The sequence below is a fragment of the Diachasma alloeum genome, unplaced genomic scaffold (genome assembly GCF_001412515.2).
Source record: "Diachasma alloeum isolate Michigan unplaced genomic scaffold, Dall2.0 Dall_scaffold_00270, whole genome shotgun sequence".
Taxonomy (NCBI): Eukaryota; Metazoa; Arthropoda; class Insecta; order Hymenoptera; family Braconidae; genus Diachasma; species Diachasma alloeum.
The window spans coordinates 617,689-636,159 of record NW_021680409.1 but is presented as its reverse complement, the minus strand read 5'-3'; the positions used below and the strand labels follow the sequence as shown (position 1 = coordinate 636,159).

The 18,471-nt window shown below is 37.0% G+C and overlaps 2 protein-coding genes across 2 annotated transcripts; both read left to right on the top strand.

Moving 5' to 3' along the window:
- Positions 1 to 8,300, top strand: LOC107037797 (structural maintenance of chromosomes protein 1A). The gene is made up of 5 exons (XM_015256550.1): positions 1 to 190; positions 264 to 1,267; positions 3,444 to 4,246; positions 5,374 to 5,970; positions 6,897 to 8,300. The coding sequence occupies exons 1-5, from the start codon at positions 79 to 81 to the stop codon at positions 8,065 to 8,067; spliced, it is 3,687 nt and encodes a 1,228-aa protein (XP_015112036.1). The 5' UTR covers positions 1 to 78; the 3' UTR covers positions 8,068 to 8,300.
- Positions 8,301 to 10,867: 2,567 nt separating this feature from the next.
- Positions 10,868 to 13,089, top strand: LOC107037773 (DNA polymerase beta). Its single transcript, XM_015256512.1, has 5 exons — positions 10,868 to 11,028; positions 11,107 to 11,306; positions 11,896 to 12,351; positions 12,418 to 12,613; positions 12,731 to 13,089. The coding sequence occupies exons 1-5, from the start codon at positions 10,965 to 10,967 to the stop codon at positions 12,823 to 12,825; spliced, it is 1,011 nt and encodes a 336-aa protein (XP_015111998.1). The 5' UTR covers positions 10,868 to 10,964; the 3' UTR covers positions 12,826 to 13,089.
- Positions 13,090 to 18,471: the final 5,382 nt, after the last annotated feature.

The following is an 18,471-nucleotide window of genomic DNA, read 5'->3' as shown; positions in this document are numbered from 1 at the left end:
CAATTGTGTTGATGTCCCGATCCCGAAATTTGTGGCGCCAATTCATAATCCCCAGTGATAATCGATAAACTCGGCAGAATGCCGGCGTTTCTCAAACACATCGAGGTCGAGAACTTCAAGTCCTACAAGGGCAAGCTCATAATCGGCCCCCTGAAGTCGTTCACCGCGGTGGTCGGTCCAAATGGGTCAGGTTGGTTATGTTCCCAAGCGTTCCCCCTGCGCCCCCCTCAGCCCCTAATCATCAACAAATTTCTCATCCCCAGGTAAATCGAACTTCATGGACGCGATATCCTTCGTGATGGGCGAGAAGACGAGCAGCCTTCGAGTGAAGCGCTTCAGTGAGTTGATCCACGGGGCGTCGATCGGCAAGCCAGTGTCCCGAAGTGCTTCGGTCACAGCTGTCTTCGAGCTTGAGGACGGCACCGAGAAGTCCTTCATGAGATCGGTCCAGGGATCGTCCTCAGAGCACCGGATAAACGGTTCGATGGTCACCTCCCAGGTGTACCTCACCGAACTCGAGCACCTGGGGATCAATGTCAAAGCCAAGAACTTCCTGGTGTTCCAGGGGGCTGTGGAGTCTATTGCCATGAAGAACCCGAAGGAGCGGACAGCCCTCTTCGAGGAGATCTCCAACTCTGGAGCCTTGAAATCAGAATACGAACGTCTCAGGACGGAAATGCTTCGCGCTGAGGAGGAGACGCAGTTCTCGTACCAAAAGAAGAAGGGATTTGCTGCTGAAAGGAAGGAAGCTAAATTGGAGAAGGAAGAGGCTGAAAAGTACCAACGGCTGAAGGAGGAGTACGTGGAGAAGCAGGTGGAGCTCCAGTTGTTCCGCCTCTACCACAACGAGCGTGAGATTGAGAATCTGGAGAACACACACAAGAAGAAGCAGCACGAGGTGGAGAAGATAGAGAAGAAGAAGGAGAAGGCCGAGGAGACGCTCAAGGAGAAGAAGAAGGAGGCCGGCAAGCTGGCACGAGAGCTAGCCAAGATCGAGCAGGACATTCGTGAGGTCGAAGTGGAGATTACGAAGAAGAGACCGACATTCATAAAGGCTAAGGAACGAGTTGCCCATATGTTGAAGAAGGTGGAGTCTGCTAGGAAGTCGCTGGCGCAAGCTAGGACTGCTGATGAGGCCCATAAGAAGGACATTAATGAATTGCAGGAGGAGCTTCGTCAGGTGGAGGAAGCCAAAGCTGCTTATGAAGCCAGCATTGCGGGACAATCTCAGTCGCAGGGACGAGATGTTCAGCTTGAGGATGAACAGGTAGATTCCATTGGGGCAGACATGAGGAAGTTATGATTAGGGATAGGCACATTTCAGGCCCGGGTCAATCATCTTTCGCACGTGATCTTGGTTGTTTTTTTTATTTTGATAATCTGAAATGATCTCCAATTGCTATTCAGTTTTATATAGCCCTGAAGTCTCCAGAAATTATAATTGCACAATCAAAAAAACGCTGATAAAAAATGGACATTTTCAAAGAGAATTTTGGTAATAATATCGGGAAATAAACTCAATAGGGAGGAAATTGCAAATTAATAATTGACAATATCTAATGGCTGTTTAACCGTCATTTGTCTTAGTAGCCAATGTCTGTCAAATCGTTAGTTGCCATGATAAATTATCCATTTACAATTTCTTCTCTGTCGCACTTATTTCCTATTCTTTATTGAAACGCTCTTTGAAAATGTTCAGTTTTTTCTGCTTTTTTTGATTGTGCAATCATAATTTTTAAGGGTATTATGGCGGGGTCCTTAGCTGGGAAAAAAAGCAAAGAATTCAATGAAACTTGCTGAACAGATTATTCGATCCATTTGAAAGCCGTGTGCAAAATGTCAAGATCCCTACTTAAACAATAATAATGGGAATAATTTTTGAAGTTGCTACTTTTACACGCGGTTGAATGGGGCATCAGTAATTTTAGTGCTTTTCCTACGTTATTGATCTATCGATAACGTAGGAAATTTACAAAAATTACCGATGCCCCATTCAACCGCGTGTAAAAGTAGCAACTTCAAAAATTATTCCCATTATTATTGTTTAAGTAGGGATCTTGACATTTTGCACACGGCTTTCAAATGGATCAAATAATCTGTTCAGCAATTTTCATTGAATTCTCTGCTTTTTTTTCCACCTATGGACCCCGCTATAATACCCTTAAGGACACCTACATGATATAAAACCCAGTGGAAATTATGATATATTTTAGATTATGAAGATGCAAAAACAATCGAGATAAAGTTCGAAAGATGATCCATCTGGGCCTTAATTCATTATATTATCAGTCATTTAATAACATCTCAATAATAATTAATTTAACAATATTATCTATGACTTTGCCAATGGGTAATACTCTTACGAATCAAATCATTTGTCATTGCTTTGGGAATCAATGATACTTTTTGCATTAATTTTCATTACTTTTACAATGAATAATATTTTTAATATTGATTCTTATTACTCTTTTATATAAATCATATTCAAAGAAATGTTCAGTATTTTAACGATATCAGTAATATATTCAGGATTATTTTTCTTTGCGTTGGGATGTCTCTAATAATTTGATCAATATCACAAAAAACAATAAAAGTATTTTCTTTTTAGTAGTGATAAATTTCCTGGAAAACTCTGCTTTTCTGTGAAATCGAAAAAAATTGATCAATTTTCTGAATAAATGGGAAAAAATTGTCGTTTTTTAGAAAATGAAAAAAAAAATAGCGGTGTTAAAGAAAATTTTACTTTTCTACAAAAAAAAATCAAGGAAATTGTTGAATTTTCTATAATATGGAAAAAAAGTTGTTGACATAAAAACATAAAAACTAAAAAAATAAAAAAAACATTAAAAAATTGAAAAATTTCTAAAGTTTAGGGAGAAATTCAAGAAAAGTCTCAAATTTGCTGGAACATTCATGAAAATTAGCGGGTTTTCTACCAAATTTTTTGAAAAATCTGCCTAAAAAAAATTGAGAAACATATTTTTTAGAAAATTCTGGAAATTTCTGAGCTTCACCAAAAAATTGGGGAAATCAACGATGGTGGTTCTTTCACCTCGTGTTTTTAAACATCTCCCACACTAATTCATCCGCTTCAGATCACCCTCAACTTGCTTCATTCGGTTTTTATGAAAAGAAGAAATTTTCAAGTTATCTTTCAGATTTTCCCATCGCCTCTTGACTGAGAATTCATGGTCCAAAGTTTTCCTCTCATTTCATTAATTTTTTTTACTTCGGGCACGTTTAATTGTTTTATTTATTTGACCTGATCAGCTAATCTAGAAACTTTAATCACATCCTTCACAGATTCCCATAATCTATCCAAATCGTGAAATCATTCTCCAAAAATTCATTTATCAATCAATTTAAAAATACATTCTCTTAATCAGACGAATTGTGTATCAAATTTAAAGAAATAGATCAATGCATTTTTATATTCTCAACAGGTGAAGGAGTACAACCGCCTGAAGGAAGAAGCCGGTCGGCAATCAGCTCGCTACCTCCAGATGCTGGATTCAATAAATCGAGAGCAGAAATCTGATCAGGACAGACTCGACAACGAGAGTCGTAAAAAAACTGATATCGAGAACAAACTGAAACAAAAAGGGCACATGAGAGATGAAGCTTTGAAGCGTGTCGAGAAATTGGAGGAGCACATTAGGACGTCTGAGGCCGCCCTCGAGGACCAGAAGAAACTGCGTCAGGAGCTGCAGTCGGACGTCGGCAGTTCCAAGGACAGGATCCAGAATCTCCAAAGAGAACTAGAGAGGATTTCTGAGCAGCTGGGGGATGCCAAAGTCGACAAACACGAGGTGTCTCGTACGAAGAAGAAAACTGAGATCGTCGAGAATTTTAAGAGACTCTTCCCAGGGGTCTACGATCGCATGTACAACATGTGCGAGCCCATCCACAAGCGTTACAACGTGGCAATCACGAAGGTCCTTGGGAAGTACATGGAGGCTATCGTCGTGGATACTGAAAAGACAGCTAGGCAGTGCATCCAGTACCTGAAGGAGCAGTACCTGGAGCCGGAAACCTTCCTCCCCCTGGACTACATCCAGGCGAAACCCCTCAAAGAGCGTCTTCGAAACATCCAAGAGCCCAAAGGGGTGAAGCTTCTTTATGATGTCCTGCACTTCTCCCCGAAGGATATCGAGAGGGCTGTCCTCTTCGCTACAAATAACGCACTGGTCTGCGAGACGCCAGAGGACGCCAACAAAGTCGCTTACGAAATGGACAAAAAGGCCAGGTACGACATCTTTTTTAAAATATAATATAAGATTAATTTATACTATTTTATTTTACTTTATTTTCTTTCTATCTCCATCTTTACAATTAGATTAATTTAATTCTATCCATTCTTATTCTTATTATATTTTTTTTCCTTAATTCACAAGTAACAATATTGAATGGAGAGGCATTATGTTAAAGATTAATGAAAAGCGTTTTTGGTGATGAAAACAAACACAAAACAAAAGTCATTCGAAATCTCTTTCGGGTAATAGAAAAATCTCTCCATGTATTCCTGAAAATTTTTATAATCTATTTTTCCCCCATATGATAAAAGGATATTGCCTCATTCCTATGGTCGGATTCCAATTATTATTATGAAAAGGAAATGGGAAAAGAATCATGAAGGTATAATCGGTTAGAAAACGTCTTTTTTTCTTCTTTGATGTCGGTGTGAACTTCGAATCACATTTTTTCGTCAAGTATTAGAGGTATTATATCAATATTTCAGTGAGAAGAAATTCAAATAATGCAAAAAAGAGGGCGGAAAGAACTAAAAAAAAATTACCTAAATGGCAATGGATTGCAAAAATTACAAATTGAAGACCAAAAATTTTATCGCATTATTATTATGTAATAATTTTATCAATATATTTACATTTTTTTGACATGTTATAGAAGGATAGCTTACAGATTTTTCATACATTATTATTTTTTAAAAGATTGTCTGCACGGAGAAAAAACTTTTTTGAGAAGTGTATCTTCACTTCAATCAAGAAATTTATGCCTGAAAATTTTCAAGAGCAAAATAGCTTACACTGAGCAAACAAAAAACAATTTTCGTCAAGAGATTTTGTACTTGTTCGAGAAACTAGGGCAATTGATTCATAATAAAGAAGCGACTTCTCAAACCAGATCAAATGGTTTTTTGCATAAAAACATTTTGGATTCGAGACAAGAAAACTATCGACTAAATTGATTCCACTAGACTTGGTTTGAGAGAACACTTTCTTGTCATAAAAAAATTGTCCTCGACTTGAGGACAAGTGCAAAATCACTTGACGAAAGTTTTCTTTTCTCAGTGTGAAGACGGTGTAATGAAGTAATTGAAAAACATGATATAAAAAAAACTTACGTTTGGTTCAGGTTCGACTGCGTAGCTCTGGATGGCACCTTCTACCAGAAAGCTGGAATAATCTCCGGAGGATCCCTCGATCTCGCCAAGAAAGCTAAACGCTGGGACGAAAAGCAGATGGCGCAGCTCAAATCCCAGAAGGAGAAACTCACAGAGGAACTGAGAGAATCCTTGAAGAAATCCAGGAAGGAATCAGAACTAAACACAATCGAGTCTCAAATCCGAGGGTTGGAGACTAGGTTGAAATACAACAAGAGTGATCTAGCTGCCACCAAGAAGCAGATAAACGAATTGGAGAGTGAGCTGGAAGCTCTTCAGACTGAACTCGACAAGTTTGTTCCCACGATCGCAGCTATTGAGAAGACAATGGCAGAACGCGATCAGGAGATCCAGAACATCAAAGAGAAGATGAATAACGTTGAAGATGATGTCTTCGCGAGCTTCTGCGAGCAGATTGGGGTCACTAATATACGTCAGTACGAAGAGAGGGAACTTCGGTCGCAGCAGGAACGAGCTAAGAAGAGGATGGAATTTGAGAATCAGTGCAACAGGATATATAATCAACTGGATTTTGAGAAGCAGAGGGATACAGAGAGCAATGTTCTCAGGTAATAGGAGTATTAGGATAACCAGGTCAATTTCTGGGCGGGGTTTAGTTTCTGGACGATTTCAACTTGCATTGAGTATTCCATGAATAAAATGGCAATTGTACTGATTATTTCACCTTTCAAGAATATTATTCGTCTATAATCATGTGATCATTTTTTCCATTGATCGACACTTACTAAATAAAAAAAAATGACCCAGTCGTCCAGAAAATAGAGGTTTCGGCTGTATTCAACTATTTTTTAGTTTAATTATCCTTTGTTGTGTTATTTTCACTTCAAATAATGTTTTTCTGCTAATTATAACATTATTGAAGGTATGGAAGCCATCATATCCCCATTTAGGTGGTCCTTTTATTTTAGATCCTACCACGAAAATTGGATTTTTCTTCACCGTCCAGCAATTCCGTAGCGAAATGATAAACTAGGATGAGGGCAAAAATGGAACTTTTTGGGAAGAGTTCAAAAATTTAACCACGCTTGAGAGAACTTTCGATTCAAGGAATAGAACATTTTTCCAAAAAAATTCACTTATCCTAGTTTACCACTTCACTACAAAATTGCTCTGCTCACCCTAGTAGTAGTGCACTGAGAGAAAAATAACCATTTCTTCAAACAAGTCTTGCTTGAATAAAAAAAATTGCTGTTTGAAAATTGGCACAAAAATCAGATCTAGTGCGGACAATTTACAGTCTGCCTTGAGATGAAAAATTTTTGTCGCAAAAATAGATTTATTAGTTGCAAAAAATTTGCATCGTGTGTGCAAGTAAGAAAATGTCATTTCTAGCACAACTTCTTTATTATTCGAAACTCCCATAGGTATTTTGCTCCCGAAAAATGTTGGTTTAATGCGAAGCAAGGGAAATTCCAGGGTGGCCTCCTCCTAATTTAAAATTCTATGAAAAGGCTTCATAATCATAAAATTTCAGGTGGGAGAGAGCCGTGCAGGACGCAGAGGACAAGCTAGAGTCTGCCAAGCAGACTGAGACCAATCAAAAATCGGAGATCGAGAACGATGAGGCGCAGATGGAGGAGTTGAAATCCCTGAGGACCACCAAGAAGATGGAGGTGGATCAGAAGGAGGAGGAGATTGGAAAGTGCAGGAGGGAGGTGGGGGCCATTGCTAAGGATATTCAGGCTGCTCAGAAGCAGTTGAACAGCATTGAAGGTAAGATCGAGCAGAGAAAGGCGGAGCGACACAACATCCTGATGCAGTGTAAAATCGAGGACATTGCGATTCCCATGATCAGGGGGAATATGGAGGACATCGCTGGGGATGCTAATAATGACACTAATGGTGACTCGATCTTGTTGGCGACCAACAATACTCAGCAGTTCGAGAGGGAAGCGAGGATCACCATTGATTATTCCTCATTGTCGGATAATCTAAAGGACATTGAGGACGACGAGGTGAAGAAGACAACGGACAAATTGAATAAGGCCATTCAGGATATGCAGAATAGCATTCAGAAGATTCAAGCTCCCAATATGAAGGCCATTCAGAAGCTGTATTTAGCTAAGGAGAAACTCCAGGAGACTAATGAGGAGTTCGAGCAGTCCAGGAAGAAAGCGAAGAAGGCAAAGACCATGTTTGAGAAGGTGAAGAAGGAGAGGCACGACAAGTTCATGGCCTGTTTCGAACACGTTGCCAATGAGATTGATCCCATCTACAAAAGCCTGGCGAAGAATCAGTCTGCTCAGGCCTTCCTGGGGCCTGAGAATCCAGAAGAGCCTTATCTCGACGGAATTAATTACAATTGTGTGGCTCCAGGAAAACGGTTTCAACCGATGTCGAATTTGTCTGGTGGCGAGAAGACTGTCGCTGCGCTGGCTCTCCTGTTCGCTATTCATAGCTTCCAACCGGCTCCCTTCTTCGTTCTGGATGAGATCGATGCTGCTCTTGACAATACTAATATCGGGAAGGTGGCGAGCTACATCAGGGATAAGACTAGCTCGCTCCAGACCATTGTCATTTCGTTAAAGGAGGAGTTTTACTGTCATGCAGATGCTCTCATTGGGATCTGCCCTGAGGTCGGGGTGTGTCTGGAGAGCAAGGTCCTCACTCTGGATTTGACAACTTATCCAGCAAGCATCAATTGAGGAGCTTCGATATTTATTCTTCACTTTTTTTTATTTTATGGGGATTCTAAGAGGACGAGTCCAGTGGGAGGATCTTCATTATTGTATTTTAGGTTTTAGAGAATTTTGGAGAAGTTTATGGTAATTATTGCGAGGTTTGTTCATTGATGATGGGGGGAGAGAGTTGATGAAAATTGCGCCAACGTTTCTTGGGAGGAAAGGTGATGTAAATAAATATATTCGTACAAAATTTATATTCTCGTGTGATTATTTCTAATTATTGAGAATTATGATAGGTGATGAGTTGGAGAGAAGATTGTGGTGAAAAAGATTTATGAGTAAAATTGTAGGAATTATGGAAAAATAGTAAGTAGTAATTCAGTAAACGTGAGAGCTTGGTGATTAATTCTAGAGTCGAAATTCTAGCCAAACGTCGGTTCATTGTTGTTTAAAAAATTCTATCTAGAACTTTTTTGCTTCCGAATGGAAGAATTGTAATCGTTCAATTTTGACATTCTCTAATTTTGATTGGAAATGATGTGGAATGGTCTGAAACGGAAAAATACGAAGTTTGGTGACCATGTCTGTATGTGAGCATGTCCACCGCCACCTTTCTGGGGGTCAATTTTTAGAAAATTGAATAATTAAATGGCTAAAGTGTTCCAAAAAATCCTAAATTTTGTCAGATTATAGGTCTTAATGAGGGCTAACTCTGCGAAATTTCAGCCCAATCTATCTACGAGTTTTCGAGAAAAAGCGATTCGTTTTTAAATCGCTTTCTGCAAATATCTTCCAAACTAGTGGACTGATATTCATTTTTTTGTTTTCAAAATATTCGTTTCGATTCGTTCCCTCTTGGAAATTGATCTTCATTTTTTTTCTACGATTAGGAGACTAGAAAAATTATCTCTTAATTTTTTTCAGATTTTCTTGACAGCCCATTTTGGAGACATGATTTTTTCTTTGTTTTTTCGTTTTTTTTTTTAATAACTCGGGTTCTATTTAACCGGTTTTTATTTATGATGGCTGAAAATTGTCTATTCTCTACCATCTATAAGAATATTTTGAGTAGCTCTCAGAATACCGAATTTTCAAAAAAAAAGTTGAAAAATTTGAATTTTCACAATTATGTCACGTTTTATTCTTCTCATCTTTTTTTTCAGTAACTCTTGTAATCAAAGCACGTATTTTGGCAAGTTGGGTTTCGTCCTTGATCTATTTTATTTTAAATTTTTTCTTCTCGAAATTCCACCAATTTGGTCAAAATACCCCAGAATGGCGTTGATTGGCTTTGATTATAAACAGTATGAAGTGAATTTCAATATATACTTATATGTTACTTTTTTTTTATGCATAATAGGAGGCGTTTCGGGGTATTTTAACCAAATTCGCGGAATTTCGAGAAGAAAAAGTGGAAAATAAAATAGATCTAGAACGAAACCCAGCTTGAATGACGGCTCAAAATACTTGTTTTGTCTATAAGAATTACTGAAAAAAAGTGAGAAAAATAAAAGGTGACATAGCTTTAAGAATTCAAGTTTTTCAATTTAAAAAAAAATTTGGTATTATGAGCAGGTGCCTAGGGATTGAAAAAAAATTACCCAAAATCGTCTTATAATTTTGATCCACCCTAAATACAAATCAGCTGAATAGCACCCGAGTTATCGCAAAAAAAAACGAAAAAACAAAGAAAAAAATCATATCTCCGAAATGGGCTGTCGAAAAAATCTGAAAAAATTTAAGAGTTTTTCTAGCCCTCCAATCGTAGAAAAAATCGAGATCAATTCCTAAAAGGGTGAGAGTCAGCCATTGATTCATTTGGCATGGAATAACTCATGTACGTCCATTCATACAAAGTTTCCGAGATATTTCCGTTAGTTCGTCTTTTCATAAAGAAATTTGTAATCACTCTAGTTTGTGCAAAAATTGAAATATCAACTTGAAATTTGGACGAAAAATGGGATCAATCGCATTGGTAGTTTTGGAGATATTCGACTTTTTCTGAAAAACTTTTGTGTAATATCATCAAAATTGCACAATAGATTTTACTCTTTTTTCAAAATATTCATTTCGATGCCTTCTATCAAAATCAATCAAAAAATATGTACGCGTTCATACAAAGTTTTCAAGATATTCACGTTTTTCTGTTTTTTTCATCAAAAACTTTGGAATGACTCTAGCTTATTAATAATTTCCTTGTATGAGATGTGAAGTTTCATGAATTAATTTCTATGCGGCAAAAATCGTACTTAAGGGTGCCAAGTGAATTTGAGGATGACCTTGAAAATTCACATTCACCAACAAAGTTATTATTTTTTTAATTAATAGTATTAGACAGATGGTGAACATCGGTGACAATTTTAAAATTTTAGAACTTATGGATATCGAGAACTTTTAAATAAACAAAATCAGTCTTATACACGGCCTCTTATGGAGTTTTGATTAAATTGAACGTTTCAACCCCCTAGGAACTCAAGAAAAAATTGAAAAATTTGAAGATATGGGGAATGATGTGTTCAATGTGATGGCGACAAAAAACAATGGGGTACCGGGGTGAATAAGAGAGATATTTCAACCCGCCGTACCCATTTGATCCCATGCTTTCTCGAGGTTCGTCACGCGAAATAGAGGATTTTCCGCATTTATTTTCTCTATGTCTAGTTCCGGTTGCGGGGTTGAAATTTCGTCGGAAGGATGAATACATATTTCTCCAATGATGGAGGGAAAGAAAAAATTTTTTTTGAATCTTTTTTCAAATCCACTTGGCACCCTTAATTGAAGTCTTCCAAGTACGCCTGCGACGCATCGTATTGCGCGCATGTGTACAATGTTGTTTACATCGTATAGAAGTTGTAATCAAAATATTGGTTAATATTACCAGCGCAAATTATGTATAAATATAATAATTGTGATTCAAAATGAGTAAACGAAAGGCACCCAGTGATGATAACTGCAATTCCGATTTATGCGACTTGTTAACAGGTAAATGAGGGTATTATATACCCTGTTGACTGTTTTATAACCTTTTTTCCGGAATAAAAAATGTGGGAATTCTTTCAGAACTCGCTAACTACGAACGTAACATCACCAAAAATATTTATAAAGCCAATGCTTATCGAAAAGCTGCAAGTACTTTGGGGCATTTGTCTCACAGAGTCAAATCTGGGGATGAAGCTAAGGAATTACCAGGGATTGGTGAAAAAATTGCTAAGAAAATTGATGAATTTTTGACAACTGGAAAACTGCAGAAATTGGAAAATGTAATATCATCAAATTTTTTATGCAATTGATAAAAAACTGGAGATTTTTAATAGGTCTCGGGAGTAAAAGGAACTACTGAAATGCGCAGAAAGCTTGAAAAATTTGCTCCTTTTTTAGGAACCGCGTGAGACCAGGTGGAGATGGTCTAAAAGGGATGAATAATTTAAAGAAATGTTGAACCACAGGAGGTGGTTGGTAGGTGTGGGCGCTGCCATCTTGCTGAGACACCCCTTCCTGTGTCGCAGGAGACTGCAAAGATGGCGGCGCTCCCACTTCGGATTTTTAAACATTTAAAAAAATTGTTAATTCTTTTCTAATTACCCTTAACTCGCTTCATCCGGTTTCTATGAAACGCACAAATTTTTTAAGTCGTCTTCCAGATGTTATCATGCCCTTTTGGCTGAGAATTCATAGCGTAGTTTTTCTATTCCAAAGACGGTCCATTTTACTCAACTCTTCCTAACGTGAATCGAATTTTTCAAGTCTGATGTTGTACAATTACGTAAATGTCTCGGTTCATTTCTCTCAGCTTCGTTCTATGAAATTTGGAGAAAGTAGTCGATCACAAACTTTTCATCAAATTTTCAGATCAACAAGGATGAAAATAATATCGCCATAAATTTATTGACTAGAGTATCAGGAATTGGTCCTGCCAAAGCGAAAGAGTTGGTTGATTCAGGAATAAAAACTCTGGAGGAACTTTACCTCCACGAAAACCTTCTAACTCACCACCAAAAATTGGGATTGAAATACTTTGCGGACTTTGAGAAAAAAATTCCGAGGGTTGAGATGGAGGAATTGGAACAAATCATTCGAGAAACGATTCTCAAATATGACGACAAATATATCATCAGTTTATGCGGAAGTTATCGACGAGCAAAATCAGAGAGTGGAGATATAGATGTTTTGATAACGCATCCAAGCTTCACATCAAGTGATAAAGAGTTGAAGAAAGATACAAAACTCCTGAATAACGTTGTAGATCGGTTGAGAGAAATCGGATTTATAAAAGATACCATTTCACTGGGGCCAATGAAATTCATGGTGAAATTAATCTCCATTTTTTCATGAATTTTATTCATCTTTATTGATTCGAGCGTACGTTTTCAGGGAGTTTGTAGACACCCAAAAGACGAATCCAGACCTTTTCGGCGTTTGGACATAAGACTTTGTCCTTGTGATCAATATTACTGTGCAGTTCTTTACTTCACCGGAAGTGATCTGTTCAATCAAAACATGAGGGCATATGCTTTGGAGAAGAAATTCACGTTGAATGAATATTCACTGAGACGTCTAACAAGCGAAGGTAAGGAATTTATAAAATATTTCTCGGAAGGAATGATTTTAGAATAAAATGTCAGAAAACTGTTTATTCTAATAATAATTCTGTTTTTAATAATGATTGTTTTGATTATTTCTTCAGGGGTGTCTGGTGAGCCAGAGCCAGTTGACAGTGAGGAGGCCATATTCAGGATTCTAGGACTTGATTACAAGAAACCAGAAGAACGTGATTTATAAAAAATAAAAAATACTATATTTTATAAAAATGAATGCTTACTTTTTACGTGCTTTCATTCGATTGGTGTGATAGGGGTGACGTCATTACCCCCTTCCTGTGAAAAAATTTGATTTGTTGTAAATTAAATGTTACGATAAAACTGTGGAATTTCTCACTTCTTGAGCTTCTTGAAGTCTAAATAATCCATTTCAATAATTTATTTATGACAAAAGTGTAGGAAATGTCTCGGCGTAAAAACAAAGACCATACGATATTTATCGGAATTGTATTCTTCTTTTATTGGATTATTCATGTAATTATATTTGCAAATTTTTGCATTTTTTGTAATAAAACAAGCAGGAGTTCGAGCCTATCCGGCTGTATGTATCTGACCGTTACTTTTTGCGTCATTAGTCCCTTTCTTTTTTTTATTTATATCAATTTCATTGGTAGTAACCCTCCAAATGGATTTGTAGCAATTCCCTATTCTTGTGACAGGCATAGAACCGTAACCACATGGTACAAGTTATCTATAGAAAAATATTCAACCTTTTAATGAAAAAGATTTATACAAAAGGTTAAATATCTCCGAAATTGCAAGGCCTGTTTCACCTATCCAAAATACCAACCTTCATTATTGAAAGAGCTATAATCCTACAAAATTTCAATTTGCTATCCCCATTTGTTCTCAACTTATCGTCCGTACAAGAATGAAAAAATTTTAAAAATGAAAAAACGGGGATATCTCGGAAACTCTGCTATTATCTCCAAAGTAGTGCACAGTCAACAATGAACTGTAAGGGGGTGTGACATCATTATCCCCTTTATCAAAAACAATTTTGATAATTTTTATTAAATAAGCGAAATCATAAAAATGTGAAATTTCCTACATATCGCGTGTTTTGAAATCTAAACAATTTATTCAATTTATTCAATACTTTCTTCACAAAAAAAATTGCAGAAAATATCCCTATTTATTGACGCAAAAGAAAATACTATTCTACTACTGTTCTACGTTCTGTGTTTTTGAGGCCATCCAACTTCCAGGTTTTACGGGCCGTTATCCCTTTTAATCGGGACGTTTCGTTTAGGAGGAAAATAATGTCGAAAGAACTGGTGGTTATTCCTTTTAATCAGGATTTTTTCTTTAATAGTGGGAGTCGATTGTAAAGATAAAATTAGAGAGAGTCACTCAAATAAACCCGCGGTGATTGCAGCGCCGTTGTGAAACTGCGCCATCCAACCACTGCGGAGTTGAGTCAAAATGGCGGTTGGCGCCCGCTGAACGAGGACAGACGCCACAGTGCAGTGTTTACAATACATTTGTGCAAAAACTATTGACTAAAATGTGATGAGCAATTGTTCACTAATCGATGATGCCTCAAGCTCCATAACAATCAGTCAATTGTTCGCATTGCATCGTGGCAAGTGTGGAAAAAGTGAACATGAAGGTTAGGACCACAAGACCCCGTGTAATTTCTCGGGTTTTGACGTTCAATCATTTAAAATTAACGTCCTGATGGCGTTGTAATTATTAGTTTAGCAGTTGTGAATAGTATTGTGACGTATTCGTCAAATTTTCTTTGTCTGGAGCCTGTGAAGAATCTGCAAACATCAACGCAGTCGGACTCCGGCAGTTGGTGTCAACACCGGTGAGTACAACTTTATTAGCCAGTGGTACATGACAACAAAACAGCATGTTGCTTCCTGTGACGCAAACTAAACTCATCAACGTCGTCTGGACACTTGTCTGTGACGCAGAAGCCTCGGGTCATCAACAATTTCATTCGGATGACACATCGAGGGTGACGTAGTAGTTAATCTAACTTGTTATCGTTACGCAAATAATGTCCGATTGTTGGGACAACTTGTGAGGATATTATTTATTTTCCAGGGTTTTTATTGTCGGTTTTCACAATTGAAATCGTTTCAAGTTTTCGTAAATGGGTGTTTTCGCCAATTATTGGTATGGCTTTGTACCATTGTACCTTCAAAAATTTAGATTTGTTGAGGCTTCTTATATGGCTTTCTTAACATTCAAAAGACCTAAAAAAATCTCTTCTAATTTTTTTCAAATTTTATTACGCCCATAACGTCAATTTTTGACAAAATTTTGCGTCTCAGCAGAGGTAAATTTTTTTTCGGATTTTCAATATGTATTTCCGACAGAAATTTTCCGTTCTTTCGATTGAGATTGCTCTGGAGCTTGGTGTCAGTTATCTCACATAGTCGAAAATGCTAAATCGCCAAAAAACTAGAAAATTGTGCGTGCCCCACCACGATTGAAGATTTTTTTCTTTCTTTACCCAAAGTGATTTTTTGTACGAAACATTTCATTGTTAATAAATAAGGTTTTTGTAATGTAATAAGATTTTTGTTTGTTAATGTGGGAGACCGAAGCGAAATGGTCAGCGGGGCAAAATGAGACGCCTGTACAATTTGAGATTTTACACAAATGATTGTTTGTTCTACAGTTACTAATGAAATACCACATTGTTAGTAGATTTAAAATAGTATAAGCATAACTCAGATTTCAAAGATTACAATCTGAAAAAATTCTACACGGAAGTTGATAAGAATAGAAACATTTTGGTTAAGTTAGCGCATAATTCTTAGTCTAGTATTATTGGTAATAATTAATTAATGCCAAAATAGCACCGATTCTTATGGGAAAATCAGCTATTCCAGTATAGAACAAGATTAAAATCTAGACAAAATCTTTAAAAATTTGAAAAAAATGAATAAAAATTCTGTGCCTACTACGAACATTAGCGTGAGTGTCAAACTTGTGATAAATAATTTATGTATCTGGATACCCCGAATGTGTCACAAGAAAGTCATTTCTACCATTTCTACCATCTTTTTACAAATTTTTCAATTTCATTAATGAAAAAAATTTAACGTAAATTCCAACAATTACAAAATCGAAACAAAATAGAGACGATTATGATAACCGGGACGCCAAGTTTAGGTAATATATCGATATATTTTTGCCTCAGAAAATCGAAAGAATATTTTTTTTATTATTCCAAAATCCTCGCTCATGAATCGATGGAAATTAATCTTTTCTAACCTTTTCGATGGAAATTAATCTTCCAAAAGGAAGCTTTGTAATTGTTCAAATTTGAGTTTTCAGTTTTTTTTGTCAAAGCAACTAAATATGGCTTAAAAAATCCGAATATGCGATTTTTAGATGACGTCTGTATGTATGTATGTGATCTTTGTTTTTCAATTTTTTTTTGAAATTTTCATAGAGGGGATCCATCAAATTTCCTGAATTTTCTCATGAATATAAACTTTAATATGCTTTATCAATTGACATCAACTAAAATTCAACCTTTCATAAAGGTTCGACAAAATTAATATTAACCCTCGAGTGGTCGCGCTATGAGCAACGCGCAGTCCTTTTCCTTTGTTTCATGATAACTACGAAAATATCGATAATCACGAAGTGCAAATTTAGGAGTTCCTCAAATAATCTGTCCTCGTGGCATTAAATCCAGTTTTATTGTTTTGCGACCACCAAATTAATCTTTTTGTGTCAATTTTTCAATGAAGTGCGGTGAGAGAAAAACGGCGCTGCGCTCGTTGCGCGACCAGAGTCGTAGTAGAAATTCGACGAGCGACGTTGCCAGCCCTCGTGCTGTTCCCAGCTGGTAAATGGAGAATTGTTGTGGCAACGTCGCACTCGAAAATACACGAACTGCGCAGCGCTTCGCGTGCGATCATACTCGTTCGGTGAAGAGGCGCGACCACTCGAGGGTTAGAAAAGAATTGATTTTTTAACCATCACTCAAAAAATTCCTATTCAAACGGAATTAATCATGGCTTAAAAAAATTGATTTCAATGCCCTCTTGATTCAATTAGAATATGATGGGAATCCCACCATTCGTTGTTGAATTACAACCTATTGTTTATGCGATTTGAAAAAAAAATCTGTTATTTCATCAGTAAAAAATCATCTTAATATTAATTCGATAAGGACTTGAAAGAATTGTTCCAATGTTTTGTTAACCAAATTAAAAGATGGTGATAATAACATTATTGCTTATTAAGTCACACAATAACGTCAAGGGTTTTTTATATTAAAACCTCTATTAAACTCAAGTATCAGTCGATTTTATTGCATTTTTATTCATATTGATTCATGGTCCCGACTAACTTCTGACTAAACCCTAATTAAATCCCGGCTGAATCTAGACTAAACTTTGATTGAACCTGGATCGATACCCGATTCAATCGCAATAGAACCTTGATTAAACCCTCACTGAAACCAAATTTAAACGTTAAGAGAGCCTGAATGTTGAATCAAGGGAAATTAACATTCCTTTGACGCCACTATTTAACATATGTTTTCGATATTATTTTTCCTCAGGAATACATAAAAAGTAACGAAAAAATTTCCTTAATTACTTTTTGGGATACATACATTTCAATCCTTATTTTTCAACATACAAACATTTCCATAAAGCTTTTTATACTTGAAACACAAATTCATGCACTCACATTTCCACATTTCAATTCAATGATTACGTTTACAACCTGAAAATAACAATTAAAACTCAGTTTTGCAGAAAAAATTTTGGTTGAAGATTTTTTTGACTGAATTTTTTCGACAAAATTGCAACAACAATCACAAAAATCCGATCAAGAAACGCATTTAACCACGACAGTGTCACCCATGTGACCCTCGTGACCCTAGCCACTCCTTTTTTTTGTGTGACCCTTATGACTTTCGTAACCCTTATGGCTCCTTTTTTGTGACCTTCTGTGACCCTACCTTAAATTGGGAAAGCACGTGATGCATAATCGGAAGATTTCAGCTTCAAATCCCGGTCTAGACTATCAAATTTTTTCAGTAAATTTTTCTTGTAAACTAATATTTTGAATTATCTTGGTTTCCCTCCTACTTACTCCAAAATCATTTTACCGTTTCGCAGCAACGATTCCGACACTCGAGATCATTGATTGTATTAATGGGATTATACTTCGTGTCTCGCCCTTCGAGATTACGAAGGTAGTAACGTTAGTTTAGCCTTGCAAGTCACAAACTTTAAAGCAATATAAAGTTTAAATTTTTTCCAAAAGCTCGGGCTGGACGCTCCGTGGCCCCGCGCGCGGCCGCTTGGTTCATTCGTTTTGTTTGTGCCAAGCAAGTCGTACGCTCAACGCATTTTGATAGTGTTTTTCGCGAATTAAAATGGGTAAAAGTAAGAAGAGGGATCGTTCCAGATCGAGAAGCAGGGATAAGGAAAATGAGAACTTTAATAAAAGACTCAGGAGACTGGAAGAATTGATTTTGAAACGGCTGCCGCCGCCCCAACCTCTATCGCCAATTGCGTCCAACAGCAATCATATACAAAATGCTCCCAAACACCGTGATACATCGCAGGGTAAGTTTAGATGTCAAATGTACCGTCAACACGTAAATTTAATGATCTTGTACGGGAGACAAGACTATCAAAACGTTTCGATCGAGTCTGTTCGAGAGACAGACCGTGCATCGAGGTTAAAAGAATGGCCGAGCGTGTCCGAGAGGCACGACAGGGTCAAAGCGAAACACTCACCAGCAGTGACAAAGCAATCTTTCATTTTTTCCAGGTAAGGAAAATGACAGAGAAACCACCAGAAAATTTTGACTCCGAGGATATCGACGCTATTGAGG